The sequence below is a fragment of the Lethenteron reissneri genome, chromosome 37, assembly GCF_015708825.2.
Source record: "Lethenteron reissneri isolate LAM-NWPU_2019-01 chromosome 37, ASM1570882v1, whole genome shotgun sequence".
NCBI classification, from domain to species: domain Eukaryota; kingdom Metazoa; phylum Chordata; class Hyperoartia; order Petromyzontiformes; family Petromyzontidae; genus Lethenteron; species Lethenteron reissneri.
In genome coordinates this window covers 4,346,465-4,370,896 of record NC_083815.1, presented here as the reverse complement: position 1 = coordinate 4,370,896, position 24,432 = coordinate 4,346,465, and the positions used below count along the sequence as shown (strand labels likewise).

At 46.3% G+C, this 24,432-nt stretch overlaps 1 protein-coding gene across 1 annotated transcript in view; it reads right to left on the bottom strand.

The window, feature by feature from the left end:
• The window catches only part of TMEM117 (transmembrane protein 117), a 61,029-nt gene extending 37,920 nt beyond the window's left edge, over positions 1–23,109 (bottom strand). Inside the window, 3 exon segments of the mRNA XM_061566387.1 lie at positions 3,925–4,219; positions 16,786–17,203; positions 22,799–23,109. Of these exon segments, the coding sequence (XP_061422371.1) occupies positions 3,925–4,219; positions 16,786–17,085 (595 nt within the window). The 5' untranslated portion in view covers positions 17,086–17,203; positions 22,799–23,109.
• Positions 23,110–24,432: the final 1,323 nt, after the last annotated feature.

Sequence of the window (24,432 nt, the reverse complement as noted above, 5' to 3'; positions counted from 1 at the left end):
TTTTTGAGTATTTGGCTACTATAAATGTTCACGTTATAAGCGGCCACTTAGGAGAGCTATCATTTGTGGGCAGATCGTTCCTGTGGTGGCCTCCTACATGAAGCCAAACGACTCATTCATGGAATTGGCCAAACATTCCAATTCAAGGCCCTCCAGAAAACGAATCTTAAAACTCAATGAGTCCTTCCTGGGTCATTAATTAGCATTATTATTATATATACGGGGTAGTATCTCTTGGAATCTCTCATTTACTTGATACTTGATACAGCAAGCGTGCTGTGACGGTTCCACCTGAAGACGGAAGCTTGTGTTGCCTCCGAAACGTCGTGATTTTATTTTATTTTACTTTTATTAATTTTAATTTTTTACCTACGTGACTTTACTGAAAAAAACCTAAGACTATGAATCCTTGCAGTCACGAAAGCTTCAAATCTAGAATTATTATTATTATTGTCACTCCAACTTTGCAGTCCAAATAATTACAGTGAAATCTCTTCGGTAAAAGTTGGCAGTTTCCGATTAAAGATGAACTCGCCACCATTCCGTAGGCTTCGACTATTGCATTCATGCCATTTCAAATGTAAACAATATTGATGTGTCTGCTGTGAGCCAGTCATGTCTATGAGAAGACGTAGTTCACATTATATGCAAATCCTCATTTAGCAAATAAAATATAGGAGAGCACTGAAAACTGATTTTGTGAGACATTTCAGTGTTGCCTTCAGCACCACTTAGCAAAACCATCCCGCATCGTTTACCCAGAATGTAAATGTGAAATGCGGCAATTGCATCTAATTAAATGATGAATAATTGTTTTAATGAAACACTGCATTACATACAGAGGCTATATTTTATTCACGCGTTATTTAAAGTGTCATATTTTCCATGTTTTATTTAGCACTCCATAATGAAAGTGCACAGTTCATACATACCCCGTATTTATAAATTAACAACAAAGGTTACCGTATTCTCCGGATTATGACATACTTTTTTTATCCACGGAATTTTAAATAAAAACGTTGGGGGTGCATCTTATAGTCCTGTAGGTGTGTGTGTAGATTACCAGATTTGTGGGAGAGCGGTGGTGTAGTGCCTCGCCCACTGCGCTATGAACATTGCAAAACGAGTTCGATTCCCACTCACGGACCAACACCAGCGACGATTACGACCTGGTCCTGGGCCTCCCCTAGGTCGGTTCAGCATCAAATGAGTTCCTGGTGCGGTGTGTAAACATCGCCACTAGGAAGACAAAGGCGGTTGGGCACGGTGCCGGCCACCCAGCCTCTCGTGTGCCGTGCCGGCCTTCATAGGTGCTCGCTAACAGCACTTGCCCCTCCAGTCTGTTAAGGCTATAAGGAAGATCGTTATTTTCGTTGCCAGATTTGTATAGCTTTATTGACACCGGGCACAAATTTTGGGTGCGTCTTATTTTCCAGAGGGTCTTATAAACCACCGTATGCCCTGGTTTATGCCGATATCCATCGACAATGTTTAAGCCTGTCTGATAATCTTAACGAAATGGGTTCGTATTTTCTGAGCAAAGAAACAAGTGTGAATTTCATGAGCTTTGAGTCACAATCCATTTCATTTTACAGCTGCAATGTACAGAATGACTATAAAAAAAAAACTTTTAAAACACATACCGCAGCTTACCCTGCAACAGTTTAATTTTATCCACGTTTCCAAGGGGATTTCTTGAAACGTTAACTTAAGAGGTAATTCAATGCCCCTCAACCCATTGCCTAGGGCAGAGTGGTACGGGAGAAAGACACACTTTGTCGCCACACTCTGCAGGCCGACAATCAACTTTCACCCACTGACACCTTGCTCCTCCAGCCAATATTGTACTCACTGCCACAGCACACACATCGCCGGCTGCTGGTTTGTATCGAAATTCTTTCGCACCGTACGTAGCCAACCGTGCCAAATCGGTTTCACTTTTTTTAACTTTCAGTTTTTTTTTATTCCTCTCTCCAGAAAAAAATTCATTAAAAAAAATTACCAGGACGATGAAGTAGGGTCAAATAGCCCGGGAAGGCCCGTAACGGCGTGGCGAGGCCCTCATCCAGCAGCGGATTGACAAACGGGCACTACACGTACACCATCAGGATGCTATTGCAAGAAAAAAAACCCGATGCACAAAGCAGAGTACACGACTCCAAGAACGGCTGTCAAACAGAATTCTCTTAGAAAAGTGGTTCGTTCAATGACGCCTCCGTGGCGTAATGGTGGCCAACACTTTCTTGTCATCCAGAGGTGGTGGTTCGATCTACCGGTGCGGCAGTTCAAACAACGGCGCAGGTTTCTTAACCCCACCTTACCCCACCCTGCCTCTTGTCCGCCCAGCAGTATAAAAGGATGCACCGGCAATTAGCCAATCGGCAGAGTAGCAAGGCGATTGACTAATTCCCACCTATTTCAAGACGTTCGTCAAGCATCACACAGTCGGCCAAATGATCTCTGGAGTAGCTCTCTAGCTCTCACTCTCGCGGAAGCAATTCCGCCAGCAGTGGCACGAGCAGGCGATTGCAGCGCTGCACCTTTAACCCCCTGTTCTGTTGACTCCAAAACGTCGAGCTACTTCTTAATGGAAACCCATTAGCTGCCAATGTAACCATAGCAACTTGCATGCCACGGCTGTCACGGCCAACAGAACTGGAGGAGTGTTTCTTTTTTTTATGACCAATTTCAGCTCAATTGCACTTTTGGAACTTCCAAAGCCATCAGAGTCCCGCACGGCACACGGGAGAATGAACCCCCCCGCCCCGCACCTGACACCCGGTGACCGTGCCGAGACTATTAACTCTCTCGACTTGACAACCGGGTTTTAATCACGGGTGGCTGCCCAGGTTCGATCGCCGGATCTCAGCAGGGGAGGGGGGGGGTCTCTGGCATAATGCTCTCACATCTCACATCGGCAGAGTATAATCCCCGGTGGTGAGCCACTCGGCCAAACTCGACAATTTGAATTTAGAGCGGCTGACGCAACAAAATCTTGAAGCTTCCTTCTGTGCACCGCCGTTCGACTAGTTGAGGTTCCTAACAGCATTAGCCCCAATCGTCCCACCTTGTTGCCCTTCCACCTCCTGTTCTGATTGTCACCCGTCTCGTTATAGCGGTTTCCCCCGGTTGCATAAATTAGAAATGTCATTACCTCAATCGTTACCCGTTACGGTACAATTTGCCGTCCGTGTGGGGCCAGGCTGTCTGTGTCACACACGCCACTGCTCGCTCAGCCCCTTAATGATCGGGGCTCCCTCATAGTCAACCAGGAGATGAAAGAAACCCATCGAGACACGTGAAAAACATCGCCTCTCTTGCAAGGGCGACCTTGGTTGCGTCATCTCTCTTTGACGACACGATATTTGAAAAACATTTTGAGTACACAATCGTTTAAAAGAAATCAATTTGCCCAACGTGCTTTTTGCTGTTTCTTTTTATTGTCGATTTTTTTTGCCGTAATGTTTATACGACTGCCCCTGCACAGCATCTTGGCAATGCATTTAGTATTTTGACACTGCAAGGTAAATGTGCAGCCCTGAAATTGTTTATTCATGCCACTGTTGACGAAAGGGCCTCCACTGGAGAGAAAACGCCTATTGAGGCTATCTTGGCCTACTCTTCCACACTCGTCAGACATCTTTGAAGAGGTGGTAGTAGCCACACTTCATCCTATCACAAGCTAGACCTACCGTGTACCCAATAATCCTTCTGGTAGGACAGAAGGGACGGGCGGGGGGGGCGTGTTTAAGAAATGTAAGAACCTTGCACCGATGTTTCAACTGCCGCTCCCGGAGGTGAAATCGAACCGGCGACCTCTGCATTGCAAGTCCGGCCCGCTAACCGTTAAACACCACTGGGGCATCACCGCAGGGAAAACCTTCGCGAAAGCCACACAAACGACGGGACGGGCAGACGACCTACCGAACAGCGCCTGGTGGATGATGAATTTTCCCACAAGCATGCCGCCCGCGATGCCGCAGAGCCACGTGCACACCTTGAGCACGCTCCACCAGCCGCCCGGGTACTTGTTGACCACGAGGGAGAAGCAGTTCCCCACCACCGCCACGTTGGCCTCGGTGCGGCTGTGCGACACGGGGTCCTCGGCGAACATGAGGAAGTTGAGGAGTGTGACGAGGTAGGCGATGAAGAGGCGCAGCCACGGGTGCTGGAAGTAGTGGCGGAATAGCGCCAGGTGGCGCACGAAGCGGCCCTGGCCCTGTCGGAAGAATTCACCCACAGGAGTCAGGAGATCGACCAAGGTATGTTTCTAGAAGTGGTCAGGTGGCTCGGGGGTCAGGGCGTTGTGCTGGCACCGCTGAGATCTCGGCGTCGCTATCTCAATTCGGGCAGCCGCCTGTGGTGAAGATCGGTTTTCAAGCGTAGCGAATTGGTGGTCTCGGCTCGGTGACCGGGGACTGCATAGAAAGAAATCGTCACGTTAAATTTGGATTTTTTACTTAATTTGCAAAAAAATCCAGATCCGAGATTTGAAAAGTGTCAGTTTGTCTGTCATGTGGACAATCTCACAGCAGGAGTGTATGGGTAAGTGCAGCCAATCCCACGAAAAATGTGTTCTGCAGCCAGTCCCTGGAGCAGAGGGCACATTGCTTTTCGAGATTGATTAATCAATTTTCAAAAAATAAATGAACAGATTCTATTCTGTGCTGAGCATTTGCCGCTGTAGAAAAACTTTCCCAAAGTTCATCTGAAGATATGATTGAGTGTCTTTTTTACGTAAAGCTTGGGGGAGGCCTTCATCCATCGAACAGTGGCTTGATCATGCCTGATAACCACGATGATGATGGTAACTTTACGTGCTCCCTTAACAAGTCTCATCACGTGCACTAAGGGAAATAAGATAGATCGCTGGGCGTATAATGTAAAATAAAGGTTAATGGCCATGCTAGGCTACTGTGGATTTATAGTTGACTGCAAATGATACGTGTAACAATAAATGTCAACAATCTATATTAGAATTTTAAACCAACCTCACATAAAATACTTGAGCATGATAATAAAATGAAATTAATGCAAACAGCACAGCATCTAAAATATATAATAATAATAATCTCATCATCTCTATATCAAAATTGTAACCCTTTTTATTGAAAAAGTGCTTCATGCCTTGGATATAATAAGAAACACGCCAAAAATTTAGTCATTTTAAGGGAGCTGACAGGCTCGTTATTGCTATGCTGGTGAAGTAATAAACTCGTCCGTCTGTCTGCCTGTCCATCTGTCAATCCGTTCAAGGACATTTATTTGTAACGTTTTAACAAAACTACAACATTCATAAACCAATCACTCGAAGATTTACTACACTTTTCACCGATAATAATGAGTAGATATGTGGATTTTAGACAGAATTGGCAAGTCAATGTTTTTTTTTCTTCCTAAAAGCGTCTTTATAGCTACAGAAAATGAATCACCAGCGCAATCAATGCTCAAATTTTTGTCTGTGAATGCCGGCGCTCGCGTCAAATATAATGGAGGTACCCTTCCCCCAGGATGCCCGCGTCTTCATGCTTCTGATAGATGCAGTTGCATTTGGACGCTGTAGCAAGTCTGAATTATGCATGGGCATTTTTTTTATTATAGACATTTAATTAAAAGTGTTATAAGCTGCTGTGGGGCTACGCAGCTCGCCTATACCAATGCCCAGATCTGTATAGTGTGGGGCAATGCAATAGTTTTTTAAAGCATTAATATATATAATAACATAACCAGCACGCTCAACACACAGGCGCGGGTGTATGGATGTAAGCACGTGCCGCCACCAAAATGGAGGCTAACTTTCCCCAGGGGAACCATGTCTCCTTGCTTCTGTGAGAAGCAGTTGCATAAAGACAGATTCTAGAGTGAGTCTAAATTGCCCGTGGTAACTTTTAACCACCGTACAGGCATTTATCTTTTTTATTTTTATTTAAAGCTTTCGTGACTGCAGGGATTCATATTCTTGGTTCTTTTGGTAAAGTCACGTAGAGGGGAAACAATACAATAATAAAAATATAAAAACAATAAAATCCTCACGACGTTTCGATTTCAACACAAGCAATCATCATCAAGTGTGAAAACCACAGCAAGAAAATTTGAAAAGAGTGGCGGTTTTTTCTTACCCTTGCACAACGGACAGCGACTTGGCAGTTGCTATTATTTGATTGTTTCCATTCTACGTGACCTTACCGAAAGAACCAAGAACAGGCATTTCTCTCTCAACGGTGCGGGGTGACGTTGTCGGGCAGCAGTGGGCAGCGCGGGGAACTCCATGATTGTCCCATGCTGCCGTGCTCCCTCATCTATGCTGCTTGCCTCCACAAACCCACGTTGGCCAGTGTGAAGGGAGGTCAAACAACTCCCTTGACCTGTACGGTGTGGGAAGGCCGTCATCCAGCAGTGGAGTGACAAAGGAGCTGCACCATGTACATTCATGGACATTATACTCCATCAATGAACGCGCAGATTATGGCCAATGGGCAATACTTATAATGATGATGCAGTGGCAGGCAAGGAATGGAAGGCTTCTGACAGGAAGTCAACCGAGTCAAAGGAGGAATACAATTCGCGTGCAGGTGCTGCGTGGATTATTGTATTGCGGGTTTGTGATTGGTGGCAGTGGCTTGGGGAGGTGTTCATCCAGCAGTTGATTAACCATGGCAGAGGATGATGACGATGATGAACGAACTATCGTGTCCGTTTAGTAATCGAACGCAGGATTCAAGAGAAACATTGCAAGATTTGAAAGCTCTCCAAAAAGTAGCTCGTGTCGTAAAACCAGGCCGAGACCGCGGTGTAAATAAAACCTCTCCCTCTCTCTCTCTCTCCTGATTGAGATGCTGCTCGCCTCCGCGGTAATAGCAGCCTTTTTGCGTTGGAGACAAAATCAGATGGAAATGATCCACATCCACCATCCACAGCCGGCTAAGAGGATTACAACGGCACGACAAGCGGAAAGCTAGCGGGCGCACACAATGCCCATAGCGTAGGAAAAATCGTTAGCAGGGTCGCCGTACGAGGCGGCCCAAGCCAAGGAGCGTGGAGCTCCAAGAAAATCCACGACAAAAGCCATCTAGTTGCGCCAGGAGCGGTGTGTGGATTCTGTTAATCCTTTCATGCGCGAGCGCGTTTGATTTCCAAACCACCGCCGTTGTCCGTAACGTGAGTAACAAAAAATTAACCCGTAAAAACAAAGTTTTTCACTATAAATCCTTTATATGTGTGGCATCGGGGCGGCTAGAGTCCTCTCGTCCTCTGGCTTGAGATGGCTGCCACCTATGGGTCAGATGATTGTCTGCCACCATTAAGCAATTGGTAATTAAATATTTTAAAAAAATTCCCTAAACAGTGTACAATTTTGGGAAAAAAAAATCACGAAAATTACTTGTCACGCACAACGAGTCTGTGTGCAAAATGTCAGCTCGATTGGATCACGGGAAGTGGGTTAAAACACGACCGAAAGATTTGCACGGTCGTAAGCAAGCAAGCAAGCACGCAAGCACGCAAGCAAGCAAGTGAACTTAATATAAAGGATTTAAAAAAGCGCCCGGTGAGCTAAACTACTCGAGCGCAAATGTTGGCTCGTGTGCAATGTCAGTAAAGCCGTCACTGCGCCGCCTCTCGATGTGCGAACGGTTACATTCCAGCGTGCCAACTGTATTCATGCAAATTTTACGTTGGGATAGGGTTAACAGTAGCTAGATCTTCTTGGTTCTTTCGGTAAAGTCACGTAGAATGGAAATAATAAAATAATAAAAAATAAAACATAATAAAATAATTCTCACGACGTTTCGGCCACAACGCAAGCAGCCGTCCTCAGGTGAAGAACAGGTCTGTCTTATCGACAGACAGCCCTGTTCTTCACCTGAGGACGGCTGCTTGCGTTGTGGCCGAAACGTCGTGGATGTAACTGTGACCCTCTGGCTGTACACCTGAACACACACACACACAGCACAAAGATTTTCAACACTCCATAATATTCATTTCCCCCTCAATTGTATTCCGATTATGCTATCCGTGCCACGCCATGAGATGGAAACGTTTTCGCTTGGAAGTTTCACAGCGAGCAGGGCACCACCCTGTGTCAGAAAACGGCCCCAGTAGGTGAGATCACATCGTAACTTCTGAAGCCACTTCCATAGATGCCTTCATTTCCCCTGCAAGTGTTTTTGTTTTACATGTCAATAAAAGCACATGTTTAATTCCCAGAGCAATACTTTTGCCAAATTAAGTTAAAAACTAAGCGTATTACCCCCCCCCCCCCACCTTCTTCCCCACCACGCCCGCTCCCTCTACTCCCTTACTTCAGTGTTTCTTCCCTCACCTTCCTCTACCCTCGTAATAGTACATGTGGACGCAGTGGCGGTACACCGACGCACCATAATACACCAGTCCTAATAAAACAATCTAACGATGCCGCTACTGCGCCTTGAGTGAGCTGCAGACTCTCCATCAGAAGTTGCCTTGGATCCAGCAGCTGTTCTTCCAATTCGAACGTGCGACACCGCGAGTCATTTTCTTTCGATGACATCGTCCGCCAAGAAATGAGTCCGACAACCAATCGAGGAACCGTGCGGCCAAATCTCGGGCACGAGGAGTCAAATCTGCCTTTGGAACACTGAGCAGCCAATCGTCACCAGGCTCTACGGCAACAGACTGTGAAGCTTCGTGTTCAGACGCTCGCAGCATTCGCCTTCCGACTGCTTCAGCGTCACGAGAACTGATTTTGACCGCACCACCCCGCAAGCTTTTCTGACCGAGTTTGCGAGTCGCGGGAAAATAAATAATTACTGGGAAAAATTGTGTATATTTTTTATGTCGTGCATCGGTGTCCCGCCAATACGTTTGTATACTCCGCTCGCGGTCCCCACTCGGTGAAACGGCGAGCCTAATCTCTCCCCCCTTCTCTCAACTCAGGACCACAGCTTTCAGCACTTATGTCCGTGGAGTTTCTGTAACTCGCCCACCCCCGGTCCTCCCCATATTTGTCGCGGTTCGTGCTCTGTACCAGACTCCTACTGAAATATAAAACAAAATTAAACGAGATATATTCCAGTTGTTTTTTGTGTGCATTCATTGGGAATGGGATTAAGACTAAAACGTCACTAACCTTGAGCACGTGGTATATTCAAAGGCAGCTGAAACCAGAATTCAAAGCCCCAGACTCTCAAAGTGGTGTCAGCTCAGTCCTCTAACCCTTGAGCCATTAAGATTCATTATTATAAAATAATCTAATTCGAATGTCTGTGATTCCTAGCAAGAGCTCTCCTATGTCTGTGTGTATGTTGAACTTCTCTCGCAACGTACGTAGCCACCCGTGCTACCGGCTGCACCAAGAGGCAACTGGTCCACCTTAATGCAGCAATTAAATAACAGAAAGAAATATTGGATGGAAGAAAATCGACCAATCAAGCAGATGCAATCCAAATTGAATTTCACACACCAGCAGGAATGTGCTTTCATGAGCCTAGAGTTAATTTTCTGAATTTAGCACGAAATAACTCTGTGCACTATACAAAGTAGCATTTATCTCAGTGTAATGAGAATAAAGATTTTTCATTTGCACGTTAAGTCGAGGCTATAAAAAGCATTTTTAGGGGTATAACAAAAACACAATTGTGAAAACACGATACAACACTACTATCTATACTCTTAGGTTTTTTCGGTAAAGTCACGTAGGTAAAAATATATATATAATAATAGAAATAAATATTTATAAATATTATTTATTTATTTTCCCCTACGTGACTTTACCGAAAAAAACCTAAGAGTATGAATCCTTGCAATCACGAAAGCTTCAAATCTAGAACTACTATCTATATTAAACTCCAGTACGAAATGTCTTTAAAAGGTCCAATTAGAGTGTGTATACCAAAACCAGCCATTGAAAACTGTCCCACTTTAATTGATGCAATGCCACAAGATCATTAAATCCCAAAACAAAAAACTATTCATGAGCTTTTTAGATTGTTTTCATTGAATGTTGTGTGAACGAAGTGCTCTCGCTAATCACACCGAGAAACCCTGCAGCATTTAACATGCGTGACTCTAAATTAATGGAAGTCTGTATATTCGTGAACTTATTTTTGAATGGAGTTATATTTATTGTCCACAAACAATGCATAATACGTTGTTAGGACTTCGTTACCTTTTGATTTGAAGTTTGAACAGTGTCTCGATTATTTAGATGGAGTGCTCTTGCCAATAACATCCAGCAGTATTTGTTGAGCAGGCCTGACTGCTGATGCATCCCTAAAGGTCAAAACCAGTTCACAGTTTGTAAGTTTAAACATATCCTACTGGACAATGTTGTTTGTTACGTAATCAACAAAATAAGCCAATTCATTACTAGTTCAGTATGTGTTATTAGTTCAGCACACTGGTGTTGCTCTCCAACACACCGGTGTGCTGAACTAGTTACGAATCGGCATGTTTTGTTTACGTGACAAACCTTACTTATTGGCTGTGTTGGGTGGTGGCGGGTTTAACGACACATTTATATTTACGTGATCTAACCCAAAAAAAAACTCTATTATGGATTGTATTACACTGAAAATATTTTCCAGGAACACGAGTGATGGTTGCCAAATCATTATTGTGATATTGCTGAATGGCAATTTATGGGATAAATAAAATAAAATAATCGAGTCAACGACTGCAATTCTGCACTAACTTTTTGACAGCGCAGGGTAAACGCCACTTAGTGCAATCGCCCGTAAAGAAATGACCTGGTCACGCAGGTTACCTGCTATCGCTGGGATGATTCCCCAAGGTCACAGGAAGCCAACCACTGAACACTGACAAATAAAACACAGTGGGCCTGTCTGTGAAAGGGCTGCTTTGTTCATCTGCGGAGTAACAAAGCCAAGCAGCAGTGTGAGCGCTGAACTATTAGAGCCCCCCTTTCATGGTATGGTGAGTTCACAATTTGATTAATAATAACATCATAAATATTACACCTTAGAGGTGCATTTAATTTCTGCTCCCTGTTGCCATTATCTCCGCTCTTGGATTTGAATTTCAAATGCAATTATTTTGCACACACTTCTAAAAGTGCATTATATGCACGTGGGAAAAGGCTCGTTTTTTTCATGATTCACATTTACAATTTTATACGTACGTACTTCCAGTGTATGTCAAGGGAACCGTATGGTATATTCCTTACAGTATATGCTTTTCCAGCTTGATTAGAAAATTTGCATATATTATGGCACAATAAATTTTAACGCCATCAACAATTCTATATAGAGTAACATTTTCACGGTCAAGATTAAAGTTAAGAATCAATAGTTTTTTTTTCATTGTGGTACAAAATGTATGAATCGAACAGAATCAATACTTGATTTGCTCCCCTCCCATGAATAACCCACATTGACCAGTATGGTGAAGTATGATCATACATCTGCCATGACTGATATGGCGTGAGAAGGCCTTCACCTGGCAGTGGACTGTGCATTATCATTATATTAAATAGTATTTTCCAGTCGTTTATTGTGAAATATCAACACAGAAAGCCATTTTCAAGTAACTTTCGCTGCTCCCTCGTGCGTAATTCGTGGACATTCTTTAAAAAATAATAACATTTATATATTTAAAAAATTATACATTCAGTCGTGGACACATTGCGACAGGCACCTAATAAGTGCTAATTATAATTTTATTGCATGTGGGATTTACTCACGAGAACAAGGGGGCGATTGTTCATTATTACGCCTGCAATCAATGTGCGGTTTTATAATTGAGAAGAGATCAACTGACAGCATCTTATGGGAACACGAGTTCCAACATCAATGTCATACTTTGACGGATGGGTCAACTGCACGGGCAGTCAATACTCAAAGAAGGGACCGAACATAAATGGCTTTCGAATGCTATTTTTGAAACTCATAGGACAGCGTGTGTCCATATAACCCACAAAACATACCCAGGGGTCAGTGAATATGAAATGTACCCTTGTTGGGTGTTTTTTTTCTTCTTAGCCTAGTGGGTTTACTGTTATTTTTCTCTGGTGAAATGATACACGAAGTATTGTTCCATGATTTGTTTTCAAGAAATAAACCAGCTGACTGGGTGTAAGGATATAGGACATCTCTGAAAGTGCATGCAGTCAGGTTAACATTTCGCCTGAAAATTCCAACAATCCAAATATTAATGGGAAAAACACATTTGTAGGCCAAAGGTTGACGAATTAAAATGTAAATTTTAATGAAGCCAGACCCCTATATTTATTTATATCATTAATTTATGATCGTCTACAATACAGCACAATGGCGCACGGTGAGTTTTATGCGATGCTGCAGGTGCTGCGATTAATGGGCCCCATGATTTTTGCGGAGTGCTCTGGCCTATAAACACAAGGTGGAGCCAGCAGTATTTGCTGAACTGGTCCGATGCCCCTCATGAGACTTGAAGTCGAAACCAATCCAGAGTTCATCTTATACAAACTCTGCTGGAAACCATTGCTCAATATAACCCATAGGATGTTGCACAAGCTAATGCAAAATGTAAATTCTGTCATAACTTAAATCCAAATAAACTGAACAGTGTTTTAGAATGAAGCATCAGCTATCATCTATCCACTGCTGGATAAAGGCCGACCCAAACTGCTGCTATCTCTCATGGGCTTGGGATGCAATACGCCATCTAAAAACCTCCACATGAGCCGATTCATCTTTCCATCTCCACAGTAAATGTCCTCTGAGGTGTATTCCCTCCCTTGGCCACCACTGTACCGTTGTTCGCAACCACTGGGCTATCTTCCCTTCGAGTATCGTGTCAACAGCCAATATGACATCCCCAACTCGCATAGATCCTGGAGAGAATTATAAAGGCACGGAGAGTTTCATGCTTATAATTAATACAGTCCATAGTTACAAATCACAATGTTGTGAAGATAACATTCCCCAACACCTATAGACTTAAAAGATAATTATGCCAAAATTGCAGTGCTGGCAAACACATTTAATAGCTCAGATACAAGCGTAACATAAATTGCTACCACTTAACAATAAACGGTAGTAAACAACTGCATGGCTTCTGTGTGTGCACTTTAGCGCGACGTTTTCGCTGAATCGCAAAAGCGATGAGTAACACGGCGATGAAAGAAGCCTGAAAAGATTTAAGATTGCGATGCATTTTGGAATAACGGCTTCCTCCAGCTGCATTCGTTGCAAGTAAAAAGGTTCATCAGAGGGTGTTTGAAAAGGTGCAGCGGCTCTGCAATTGCTTGCTGGCAGAATGGCCTCCTCCATAGGGAGCCCTTGGACGGCCGTCGTGGGTATTTGGCCTTCTCTTTCACGCCGGCCAGACATCCTGGAAGAGGCGAAGCTTATGTTTGCGTGAACAAACTACATATTCTTAGGTTTTTTTCGGTAAAGTCACGTAGGTAAAAAAAATAAATTAATATAAGTAAAATAAAAAAAATAAATCACGACGTTTCGGAGGCAACACAAGCTTCCGTCTTCAGGTGGAACCGTCACAGCACGATAGCTGTATCAAGTAAGAGAAATTCCAAGAAAACAGTCCTTGTATATATGTAAAGTAGTAACTCGGCGGGAGACGTCTTGACGGGTAGCACACTCTTTATTTTCACCAACTTGTAGTTACACGGATGACTAACACCCACTTCGTTGCACGGGTGACTAACACCCACTTAGCTACTCGGGTGACTCACACCCACTTCGTTGCACGGGTGACTAACACCCACTTAGCTACTCGGGTGACTCACACCCACTCATCTACACGGGTGACTAACACCCACTTCGTCGCACGGGTGACTAACACCCACTTAGCTACTCGGGTGACTCACACCCACTCAGCTACACGGGTGACTAACACCCACTTCGTTGCACAGGTGACTGACACCCACTTAGCTACTCGGGTGACTCACACCCACTCAGCTACACGGGTGACTAACACCCACTCAGCTACACGGGTGACAAACACCCACTCAGCTATACTGACACGGGCTCTTACGCCCCGTAGCCTTCCGGGACACACCCAGCCGGGGGTGCCCGTCTCGGCTCTGGGTACCACCGTCCCGACCCACACGGGCGTCGGACTACGGGTCCCCCAGTCTCGGCTCCGAGCCACACAGGGCCCCGGTCCTCCCAAGGACGGCGGGACTAGGGGTCTCGGGCCACTACCTCCTCCACCCCGTCTTCGGTCTTCAACTGGTTAACACTGACCACGAGTGCTCTCGCGCGTCTCCCTTTATACCCCTCCTGCGGACGTCGCTGAGAGCACCCACTTATCTGACCAATCACTGCGCACTCGCTACGATCCTCTTTTCCCAGCTTGTGTGAGCGCGCCTTACCACCGGCGCGCGCGTCCATGCCACGCCCACATCGCGTGCCCAACCCCGCGCCCCGTGATCCATCACTGTCGGCGCACGTCAATACCACCACTACATATATACTGGTTGAGGGTGGGAGGAGCCAAGGTAGGCCCTGAATATTATTTTTGTGAGGTTCGCTGCAGCTGAAGCACGCTGTTAGGAATGAGCCTTTGTTGTGTAAACTAGGTGCGGATGATGTAAAGGTGCGTGTAAATGGGACTGAGCCTTTTGTTATGTAGAGGTGGTGCAGCTGAAATCGCTGCCAGGAATGAAACGTCGTGATTTTTATTTTATTTTACTTTTATTAATTTAAATTAAAACATTTTACCTACGTGACTTTACCTAAAAAACCTAAGAATATGAATCCTTGCAGTCACGAAAGCTTAAAATCTAGAATGAACAAACTACGGTGAAAGTGCAGCCCTTGTAATTGCTTGCTCTCGTCGTTGCCGACGACAGGGCCTCGACGACAAAAACCTCTCGGCCAGCGTTTCTCTCAAACTTGTTTGGCCCGTGGACCACCCAGCCCACCCCACCGCTGGTGACAATACGCATTCACTGATCTCTCTAAATACCGGTCACACAAAACAACTCATATGAGCGGAACACAAAAAAAACATTTTTTTTAGGGCAAGGCATTTATATGTTAGGGTTAGATTCGTTTAATCAGGGTGGGTTTACCTAAATTAGTTTTGAAATGAAACGTTATAAGTGAAATTTTGATTAACGTCCGAAACAAAAGGTATAAACGTTGTTACTACAGTCCGAATCAACCTGCGTCTGCATCACAGCCCCACGCACCACCTGGTGGACCATCGCGGACTACCGGTGGGACCAGGAACCGCACTCTGAGAACCACTGCCAGAGAGCCCCATCGAGAGGATATCGTGGCCTCATCTTCCACCTTGGCCAGGTTATCACCGTAGATATTGAAGCACCCACACTTTACCCCACCACTCGCGAACTGACGACCGACTGTGCTCTGCACACAGATACTGCTGGACGGACAGTCATGGACGGGCGGGTGGGTGTTGGGGATTTAAGAAACTTGCCACTTGTTTCAACAACAGCCGCGCCAGGAGATCGACCTCTGCATTGCAAGTCCAGTGCGCTCGCCATGACATCATTGTCTACACGTGCTCTCACGGTGATAAACACATCGATCCCCATAAAGCAAGGTCACATTGGGCCGAAATCAAGGCACTCGTCATCCCCGTGTGAAGTGTCCGCCGTTTCCAAATATGTTCCGAGTTTGTATTTTTTTTGGGTTGTTGTGTAAAACGCGCAGGAAGCTGTTTCCCCTCTCCCCCTGTCAGTGTCATCCCGGATTTTAAAAGGGCCACACATTCTCGTGGGAGTCAGTCTGCTGAAAAGTTCAACGTTCAGTCGTGCATGAGACACTCCGGAGTGTTATAGAATTATTGACCAGAAGCAATGACCTTTTCCCATCTGGAGGTCCAATCAATACATTCAGTAACGTTTTACTGGCTGCATTTAATGGCTTGAAACAGTGTCGTTTATGTATAATGGTATGAAAGGCAAGGCACGGATAATTAGTTTTTAAAACTATGACCGATGGTGTGATTCTCATTTGAGAATAATTGTTTACATCATCCTTAGATTCATCCGGATATTATTTAATGTGACCTCCAGATCACGTCTCTATAATGACTGGACTTTTATTTACTTTGTAAAGCCTATATAATACTCGATCATAATCATTCCTGCCATAAAACTAGATGATATTATCGTGCCCCCAATACATATTTCTTTATCACATTATAACAGTTTTTGTTGTATTCGTTTCGTTCAAAATTGTCAAGTATTTTGGTGATCCACTGCTGGATGAAGGCCTTCCGATGCAGCTTCGCATGGCTCTCTTACATCGCGTTGGGCGTAGCATAGACACGTCATTTATGCCTGTATTTCTCCCTCGCATAGTTCGCAGGAGTTCATAGGTTCGATCCCGGACCCTGACGATGCCTGTTGCCTTTGTATATTTGGAATTCCCGTGTTCCATATCTCTCCCGTGGTGATCACGTGGATTTTTTTCCCCCGGGTTCCCCCCTCCACGTTTAGAAACAACGTGCGTCTTAAGATTATTTGGCTGCGGCTGCTTACGATACATTCCCACGTGTGTTGACGATCTTATCAGCCACTTCGATGAGCCACCACGTGTGGCCAGGTCGATTCTGAAAAATAATAACTCGGCGGGGACTATACATGTTCAGTGAAAAAAAAAGTCGTTCAGGTTAAAATATCTCTAGGGGTCAGTCGGGTTTCTCTCTCTCAATTCTGTCGCAACGTCAAACTCACTTTTGTTACCGGGTGCCTACCCCCGACACACAACGCACTCGCCGCACAAATTCCCGCGATCCGCTCATGCGCATCGCAATGTGAGGCTGAAACTTTGCATCACTCCACCCCTCGAGCAAAACCTCCCGGGCGCTGACCTGAACAGGTGCGCCGTGCTGGTGGTGGTCACCGCTGCCGGTCCCCATCTCCACCCAATCCAGCTCATCTCCTCCTCCGACTCCTCCGACTCCTCCTGACGCTCCATCTCCCGCTCCTGCCAGACGGCTCTGCTCAACTTGCTCCGGTGTTCCCCACGCTTCCACGGGGCGGCTAGCGACAGAGCCACCTGCTGGGTCCACCTCTTCGGGAGCCACGGGTGCCACCCCGGCCCTGCATGAGCCCGGGGCCACCAGCCGCGGGGATCCACGTCCGTCGAGCCCTCGCAGTCCCTCCGGCATGACCGCCCGATCCTGCGCCGCCTGTGCCCCCGGCCGCTTGCCCAGTCGTCAGTCTCCACCCCTCGTCTGTCTCGCTCTCCGTGCCGGTCGGGGTCCCCTTCCACGAGAGGGAGGCCTTCTGTCCTCGCAACCGCAAGCACACGCGGCATCAAGAGGCTGGCACGTGAGCGCCACGGGGGCTTGGAGTGATCTGCTCGGTACCGCATGGGATGACAACAGCTACTAGTGTCCAGAATCTGCGGAAACTTTAGCATATATACGCGCGCACACTTAATTGTTATTTTTGTTATATTCCAGAGACCATTGGTTCACAACCTCTCTGGGCCTGTGGATTGCTGTCAAACGTCACAAATGTTGCGTGGGACGACTCTGCACCAACAAAGTTATACAACATTATGAGGACTCGCAAGCAATTGGCAGTCAGTCAATAATAGCCAGTGGTGAGCACCAGTGGTCCATTGACCACAGGATGGGAACCATTGCTGGAAATCTATCATCCACAATTTTTGTTCACGAAACGATATTTTCTGTAAAACCTACTACGGTACCTTTCTTTGAGATATTTTTGTTCATATACAGCTGCTATGTCGACCTTGCCATCATCCATATTTTAATCTACAATATTATATGCTTAACAATCAATGTTAGATTTCGATTTAAAGCTTTCGTGACTGCAGGGATTCATCTTTTTGGTTCTTTCGGTAAAGTCACGTAGAAGGGAAGTAATAAAATAATAAAAATAAAACATAATAAAATTATTCTCACGACGTTTCGGCCACAACGCAAGTAGCCGTCCTCAGGTGAGGACGGCTGCTTGCGTTGTTATTTTATTATTTTATTACTTTCCTTCTACGTGACTTTACCGAAAGAACCAAGAAAATCAATGTTAGCATTTGCCGCTATTGGTAGTTCCGATAAGCCCCTTTTTGCTTTTGAGTGGAATTTATTTGTGACACAAATTATTCCGTTGAGCCATTTTCCCGGCCAATATTTCATAGGCGAGATCCGTGGTGCATTAAGCAGACCAGCAAAACAATACGAAAAAAGCACCAATGGCTCAGTGGGTATGAGATCTCTCATTTCCATGGCTGCATTTTCTTCAGGGGAAAAAGCAGTCGTCAAAGCAGGCATTCATAACATGCCAGACGGCGGGAAGGTGTTCATAACAGGTGAAAGCATAAAGCGAGCAATCATTACGAGAGGGGCAGACTTTCAGAATAAGCCAGAGCAGATGTCTGTAATAGGGGGGGGAAGGGAATTCCAGGGGCAATGTCAGAGGGCACAGAAGGGCGCCGAAAGCTCCATCTACATCAAGCGACTGTGCTTACGCTGTGTATAATAAAAACACCGATAAAACTGCATATCCCAGCACGTACATTATTGCAGATATCACAGCAAGAAAATGGGCGTACGATAGCAGCAGAAGCAGCAGCGAAAATAACGTTGTCGATTGAGAAATCACAAATGGTGGTCATTGAATTATATAACTAGCTTTTTTGCCCGTCCAAGGACGGGTGTATGTATATTGCAGTACATCTGAAACATGCAATAGAAAAATTGTTCAGCTCATGATTACTAATGAAGGGGGGAGGGGTTGCTCCATGTGGAGTGACGTCACCCGCTAATGGTTATTGTGGAGGGGTGCTGCATGTGGAGTGACGTCACCCGCTAATGGTTATTGTGGAGGGGTGCGGCATGTGGAGTGACGTCACCCGCTCATGGTTATTGTGGAGGGGTGCGGCATGAGGAGTGACGTCACCCGCTCATGGTTATTGTGGAGGGGTGCTGCATGTGGAGTGACGTCACCCGCTAATGGTTATTGTGGAGGGGTGCGGCATGTGGAGTGACGTCACCCGCTCATGGTTATTGTGGAGGGGTGCGGCATGAGGAGTGACGTCACCCGCTAATGGTTATTGTGGAGGGGTGCGGCATGTGGAGTGACGTCACCCGCTCATGGTTATTGTGGAGGGGTGCTGCATGTGGAGTGACGTCACCCGCTAATGGTTATTGTGGAGGGGTGCTGCATGTGGAGTGACGTCACCCGCTAATGGTTATTGTGGAGGGGTGCTGCATGTGGAGTGACGTCACCCGCTAATGGTTATTGTGGAGGTGTGCGGCATAAGGAGTGACGTCACCCGCTAATGGTTATTGTGGAGGGGTGCGGCATGTGGAGTGACGTCACCCGCTAATGGTTATTGTGGAGGGGTGCGGCATATGGAGTGACGTCACCCGCTAATGGTTATTGTGGAGGGGTGCTGCATGTGGAGTGACGTCACCCGCTAATGGTTATTGTGGAGGGGTGCTGCATGTGGAGTGACGTCACCCGCTAATGGTTATTGTGGAGGGGTGCGGCATAAGGAGTGACGTCACCCGCTAATGGTTATTGTGGAGGGGTGCGGCATGTGGAGTGACGTCACCCGCTAATGGTTATTGTGGAGGGGTGCGGCATAAGGAGTGACGTCACCCGCTAATGGTTATTGTGGAGGGGTGCGGCATGTGGAGTGACGTCACCCGCTAATGGTTATTGTGGAGGGGTGCGGCATATGGAGTGACGTCACCCGCTAATGGTTGTGGAGGGGTGCGGCATTTGGCGTGACGTCGCCCGCTCATGATTATTAATGAGGGGAGGGGTGTGGCATGTGAAGTGACGTCACCCGCTAATGGTTATTAATGACGGGTGCGGCATGTGGAGTGACGTCACTCGCTCATGATTATTAATGAGGGGAGGGGTGCTGCATGTGGAGTGACGTCACTCGCTCATGATTATTAATGAGGGGAGGGGTGCGGCATGTGGAGTGACGTCACTCGCTCATGATTATTAATGAGGGGAGGGGTGCGGCATGTGGAGTGACGTCACCCGCTCATGATTATTAATGAGGGGAGGGGTGCGGCATGTGGAGTGACGTCACTCGCTCATGATTATTAATGAGGGGAGGGGTGCGGCATGTGGAGTGACGTCACCCGCTCATGATTATTAATGAGGGGAGGGGTGCGGCATGTGGAGTGACGTAACCCGCTCATGATTATTAATGAGGGGAGGGGTGCGGCATGTGGAGTGACGTCACCCGCTCATGATTATTAATGAGGGGAGGGGTGCGGCATGTGGAGTGACGTCACCCGCTCATGATTATTAATGAAGGGAGGGGTGCGGCATGTGGAGTGCGTGACCTTCTTGTGCGTTCGTGTAAATTTCTACGCGGGCATGAATATTAATAGGGGGGGGGGGCTTTTTGCAGTGACGTCACACACAGACGTAGCAATGTGCTGCGTCGATGTATTTTTTACCGTCACTTTCTGTAAAGAAACGTCACATTTGAAGCGACTTTTGCGTAATAAATTATTTAATTTAGCACGACCTTCCTCTGCGTTCGTGTAAAAATCCACCCACTCGTGAATATTAATGAGGGGGGGTGGGCCTCATGTGGAGTGACGTCACGCGGGGGGGTGGGCCTCATGTGGAGTGACGTCACGCGGGGGGGTGTGCCTCATGTGGAGTGACGTCACGTGAGGGGCCTCATGTGAAGTGACGTCACGCACAGATATAGCACTGTGCTGCGTACATTAATTGTATACCGTCACTCTGTAAAGAAACGTCATGAATATTAATGAGGGGGGGTTGCCCCATGGAGTGACGTCACCTCTCATGGTTATTGGGGAGGGGTGCGATATGTGGAGTGACGTCACTCGCTCATGATTATTAATGAGGGGGGTGCAGCATGTGGAGTGACGTCACCACCTCATGGTAATTGTGGAGGGGTGCGGCATGTGGAGTGACGTCACCCGCTCATGATTATTAACTAGGGGGGTGGAGCCAAAGTGGAGTGACGTCACCCGCTCATGTTTATTAATGAGGGGGGGGGGGTGGAGCCAAAGTGGAGTGACGTCACGCGGGGGGGTGGGCCTCATGTGGAGTGACGTCACACGTGGGATGAACTTTTTACCCCCACATCTTTTTAGCCCCACATCAGGCCTTCTAGAAGGCTCTCATAATTTAGTTGACAGACAAACGGACAAATAGAACACCGGGCTTTCATAATAGATCGTTTAGTTTTATTTGTATATATATTTTTAGTAATTTGTTTATCTTTCCTAGACTTTGCACTCCTATTGTGTTGTTTTGTTGTTGTAACGTTCTGATCTGCCCCTACTGGACATCTGTGAAAGAGCTTTATAGCTCATCAGATTCTACTAGTAGAACACACATTCCTGCGGAGGGAGCTGGTAGGAACGTTGGGTTGCTCGGTCAATGGCCAGGGGCAACGGCGGCGTGGTGTATTCCGCAAATATGCCCGACTGTGAGGGCGGGCACAAGCCGGCGTGAGTAGGTTAAACGTTGAGTTTTATAAGGGAACCACGGGGTGACCAGCCCCTCCCCACCCAGCCCCTCCCCATCCAGCCCCACCCCACCCAGCCCCTCCCACCCAGCTCCTCCCCACCCAGCCCCACCCCTCCCATTTTTGGATGCACGACAGACGGACGGACACAATAATCCCCTGTGGGCTAGTGTAACCAGGAGGTTCCTATCAGTATAAAGATCCTGATTCTGAACCAAGCCTAAGCCAGCGTGTATTCTCAGACAGGCCCTCCATCCAAACGCTGTACTAACCAGGCTCAATCATGCTTAGCTCCTGAAAACTGATTACATTTGGCACATTCCAATGATTGTGATTGTACACAAAAGGTGGAGATGAAAATGCGGAAGTCCACTCACTGGACTTAACCAGGAGCGAAGTCTCAGAGGCAGGACTTGAGATGGGGCTTTGCCTTCAAGTCATGTGAACAAGACCCTGTTAGGAGCGGGGCAGTTCAGTTCATATTAGGTCTTATGTGAGCTGACACCCAAGTGTAAACACTGCCTATGTGTGTGCGTCTGTACCCCCCCCCCCAAACTCCAATCGATTGGAATAATTTAATAAACGAGCAAACAGCACGCGGTGGCCTTTGGTGTAAATCAAATTTTAGGTGGGTTACATGTTAACAAAAAATCCAATCATGGACTGTAATGGCCACAATATTACTCGCTTCAGTTATTTTGCGGGCAAATTGGAGATTGTGGAAGACTTCTCTACCTTCGCCTGCCACTAAGCAGTCACACAAGCAACAAGTTAACCGTTAAATGTGGCGTATGCGTTTATAGGGCAGCAATTATTCGGATGATCACAGTATACAACCAAATCGCATTCATGTTCAAACACGTTGGCATGTTGTACAAAAATCCCAGTACGAATTAACTGGCCATTTAAATAAACCAAACGCACGCTGCCCATATTTCCACATGGCTACAAGTGTTTACCAATCTAAGTGACTAAATATATAGTTGGATAATTCACGCAAGCACATTTAGCTCTGCGCACAAGCACAGCCATGTACGTCTCTGCCCCTGCCCGAGCCACCGCGCTCTCTCACACACTAAAAAAAAACACACCACTGGATATTCTCTCTCGGGAATTGCCTTAAACTGCATAAATCACACTCTCACTGCAGCCACCCAACAAAAGCCATCAATGCAGGCCACGAATAGACGCGCAGCAGCAGCAGCAGAGGCTGCTAAAAAACCATCCTATCCTAAACCTCTCTTACCATCAAACACGCCCTTTAAACATAAACGCAATGGCAGAAGCATTTCACAGAAATGGCCCACCCGGTTTATAAACGTCAACTACGACATAGGCGTCAACGGGGCAGTGGCAAGCTTCCTCGGAGCACACTGTACCTTCAAGAGGAGCAGGCAGACGGGAAGCCCCTACAGCATGTCAGCAGGGACGACATTAGAGGCATGTTTCAGAGATGACTTCCACAGGCGAGCAGTATGGTGGCCGACTGGCGCCAAAACAGCACAGCACGTGTTACCCCTCCTCCCTCCTTCCCTCTCTCACCTGTCGGTCATTTGTCTATTTGTTTTGGTTGTATTTTATGTTGGCCGAAGAGGTGTGCATTCTGCAGTCACCAAGCCGTTCTTTTATGCCTGCAGTTAGGGTGTGTTCGTAATCATGCTTCACTCAAAAGGCAAACCTGTAAAACAACATACTGTAGGCATCTGTCCATGAAAATATAAATATTTGACCATTTTTAAACGTAAATTTTATTCCAATAAAGGCACTGCAAAAAATTATAACACCAGACCAGCAGGATATTTGCAAGTGCATGTCATGTATTTGACAGCTGCTAGCACAAATATATTTAGTGGCAGATAAAGATACAACCCCGTGGGACAAATAAAATGAACCATTGAAGATTGACTAGATATTTCAATAATCGGTTAAACTAAATCAATTGGCAGAATGTTAGTGCCTACATAAAATCTACAAACATTCAGCCGATTGTCATATAGGAACGTCACACTGGCATCAGCCATGGTCCAATCCACTGCTGGATGAAGCCCTTCTGAAACTGCCACCACCTAACCATCCCGTGGTGTAATGATCCACAAAGCACCTACGCACAATTTGATCTCATTATTCCATCCCCTCCGTGGATATAACTTTTATGTTTTTGTTGTCTCGACAAGATATTATACAGATAGCATAAACACAATTACAAATGTGCAAGTCAGCACCTTAACGCATCATGCTTTCACGAGTAACGCGTTGGGACTCGGCAATGATTCCCTGTATAAACGCCATCACGGCAATACATCGAGTCCTAAAGTTGTAAAGCGATTACCGAGACATGATCTTCATAGCCAATTAACAAACTAATTGCTGGATTTCTTTTCCTCTCCACGAGCCGTGAGACCTAATAGCCATGGCCCCCAAAGCCCTTTTTTAACTCTCTGCTCAAAGCACCCTCGGATTTACCTCCACACAAAATGAGAACGCCGCAAGATAAAGATCCCCTCCGACCTATATTGTTACTAAAAGGGCACACGCGTCTCACGAAGTAGCACAGGTCAAGCCGTGCACGGAGCGGGGGTTGAGGGCTCGAGTCTTTCTGGCAATGTGGAGAATCCCAACAATTGAAAAATGCGGCTCCTGTTGGGCCAAGACGGCTTTGTGATGTGAGGTGTGCACACTTCACGCTTGCCATCTCGACTCGGTAGTTAGCGCAGCGGACTGTGAACCTGGCGACCCGAGCTCGATTCCTAGCCAAGGGGAACATTAAGTGGCACGTGACATCTGAACCGGTCTCTTGGGCTCCCCCCCCCTCTCCCCTTCGCCACCAACCCACACTGGCCAGCATGGTGAAGTATGGTCCAAAAGATACACAGACAACACATAAGGTCTTGTCACCTGTGGTCCAAAAATCCGAGACATTGTGAGAATATCTCAGTCACTGAAAAGAGCAAAATTACATGTAAATAAAATTTCTTGGTGTATTAATACTCAACTGATGAGTTGCAAATTTCCA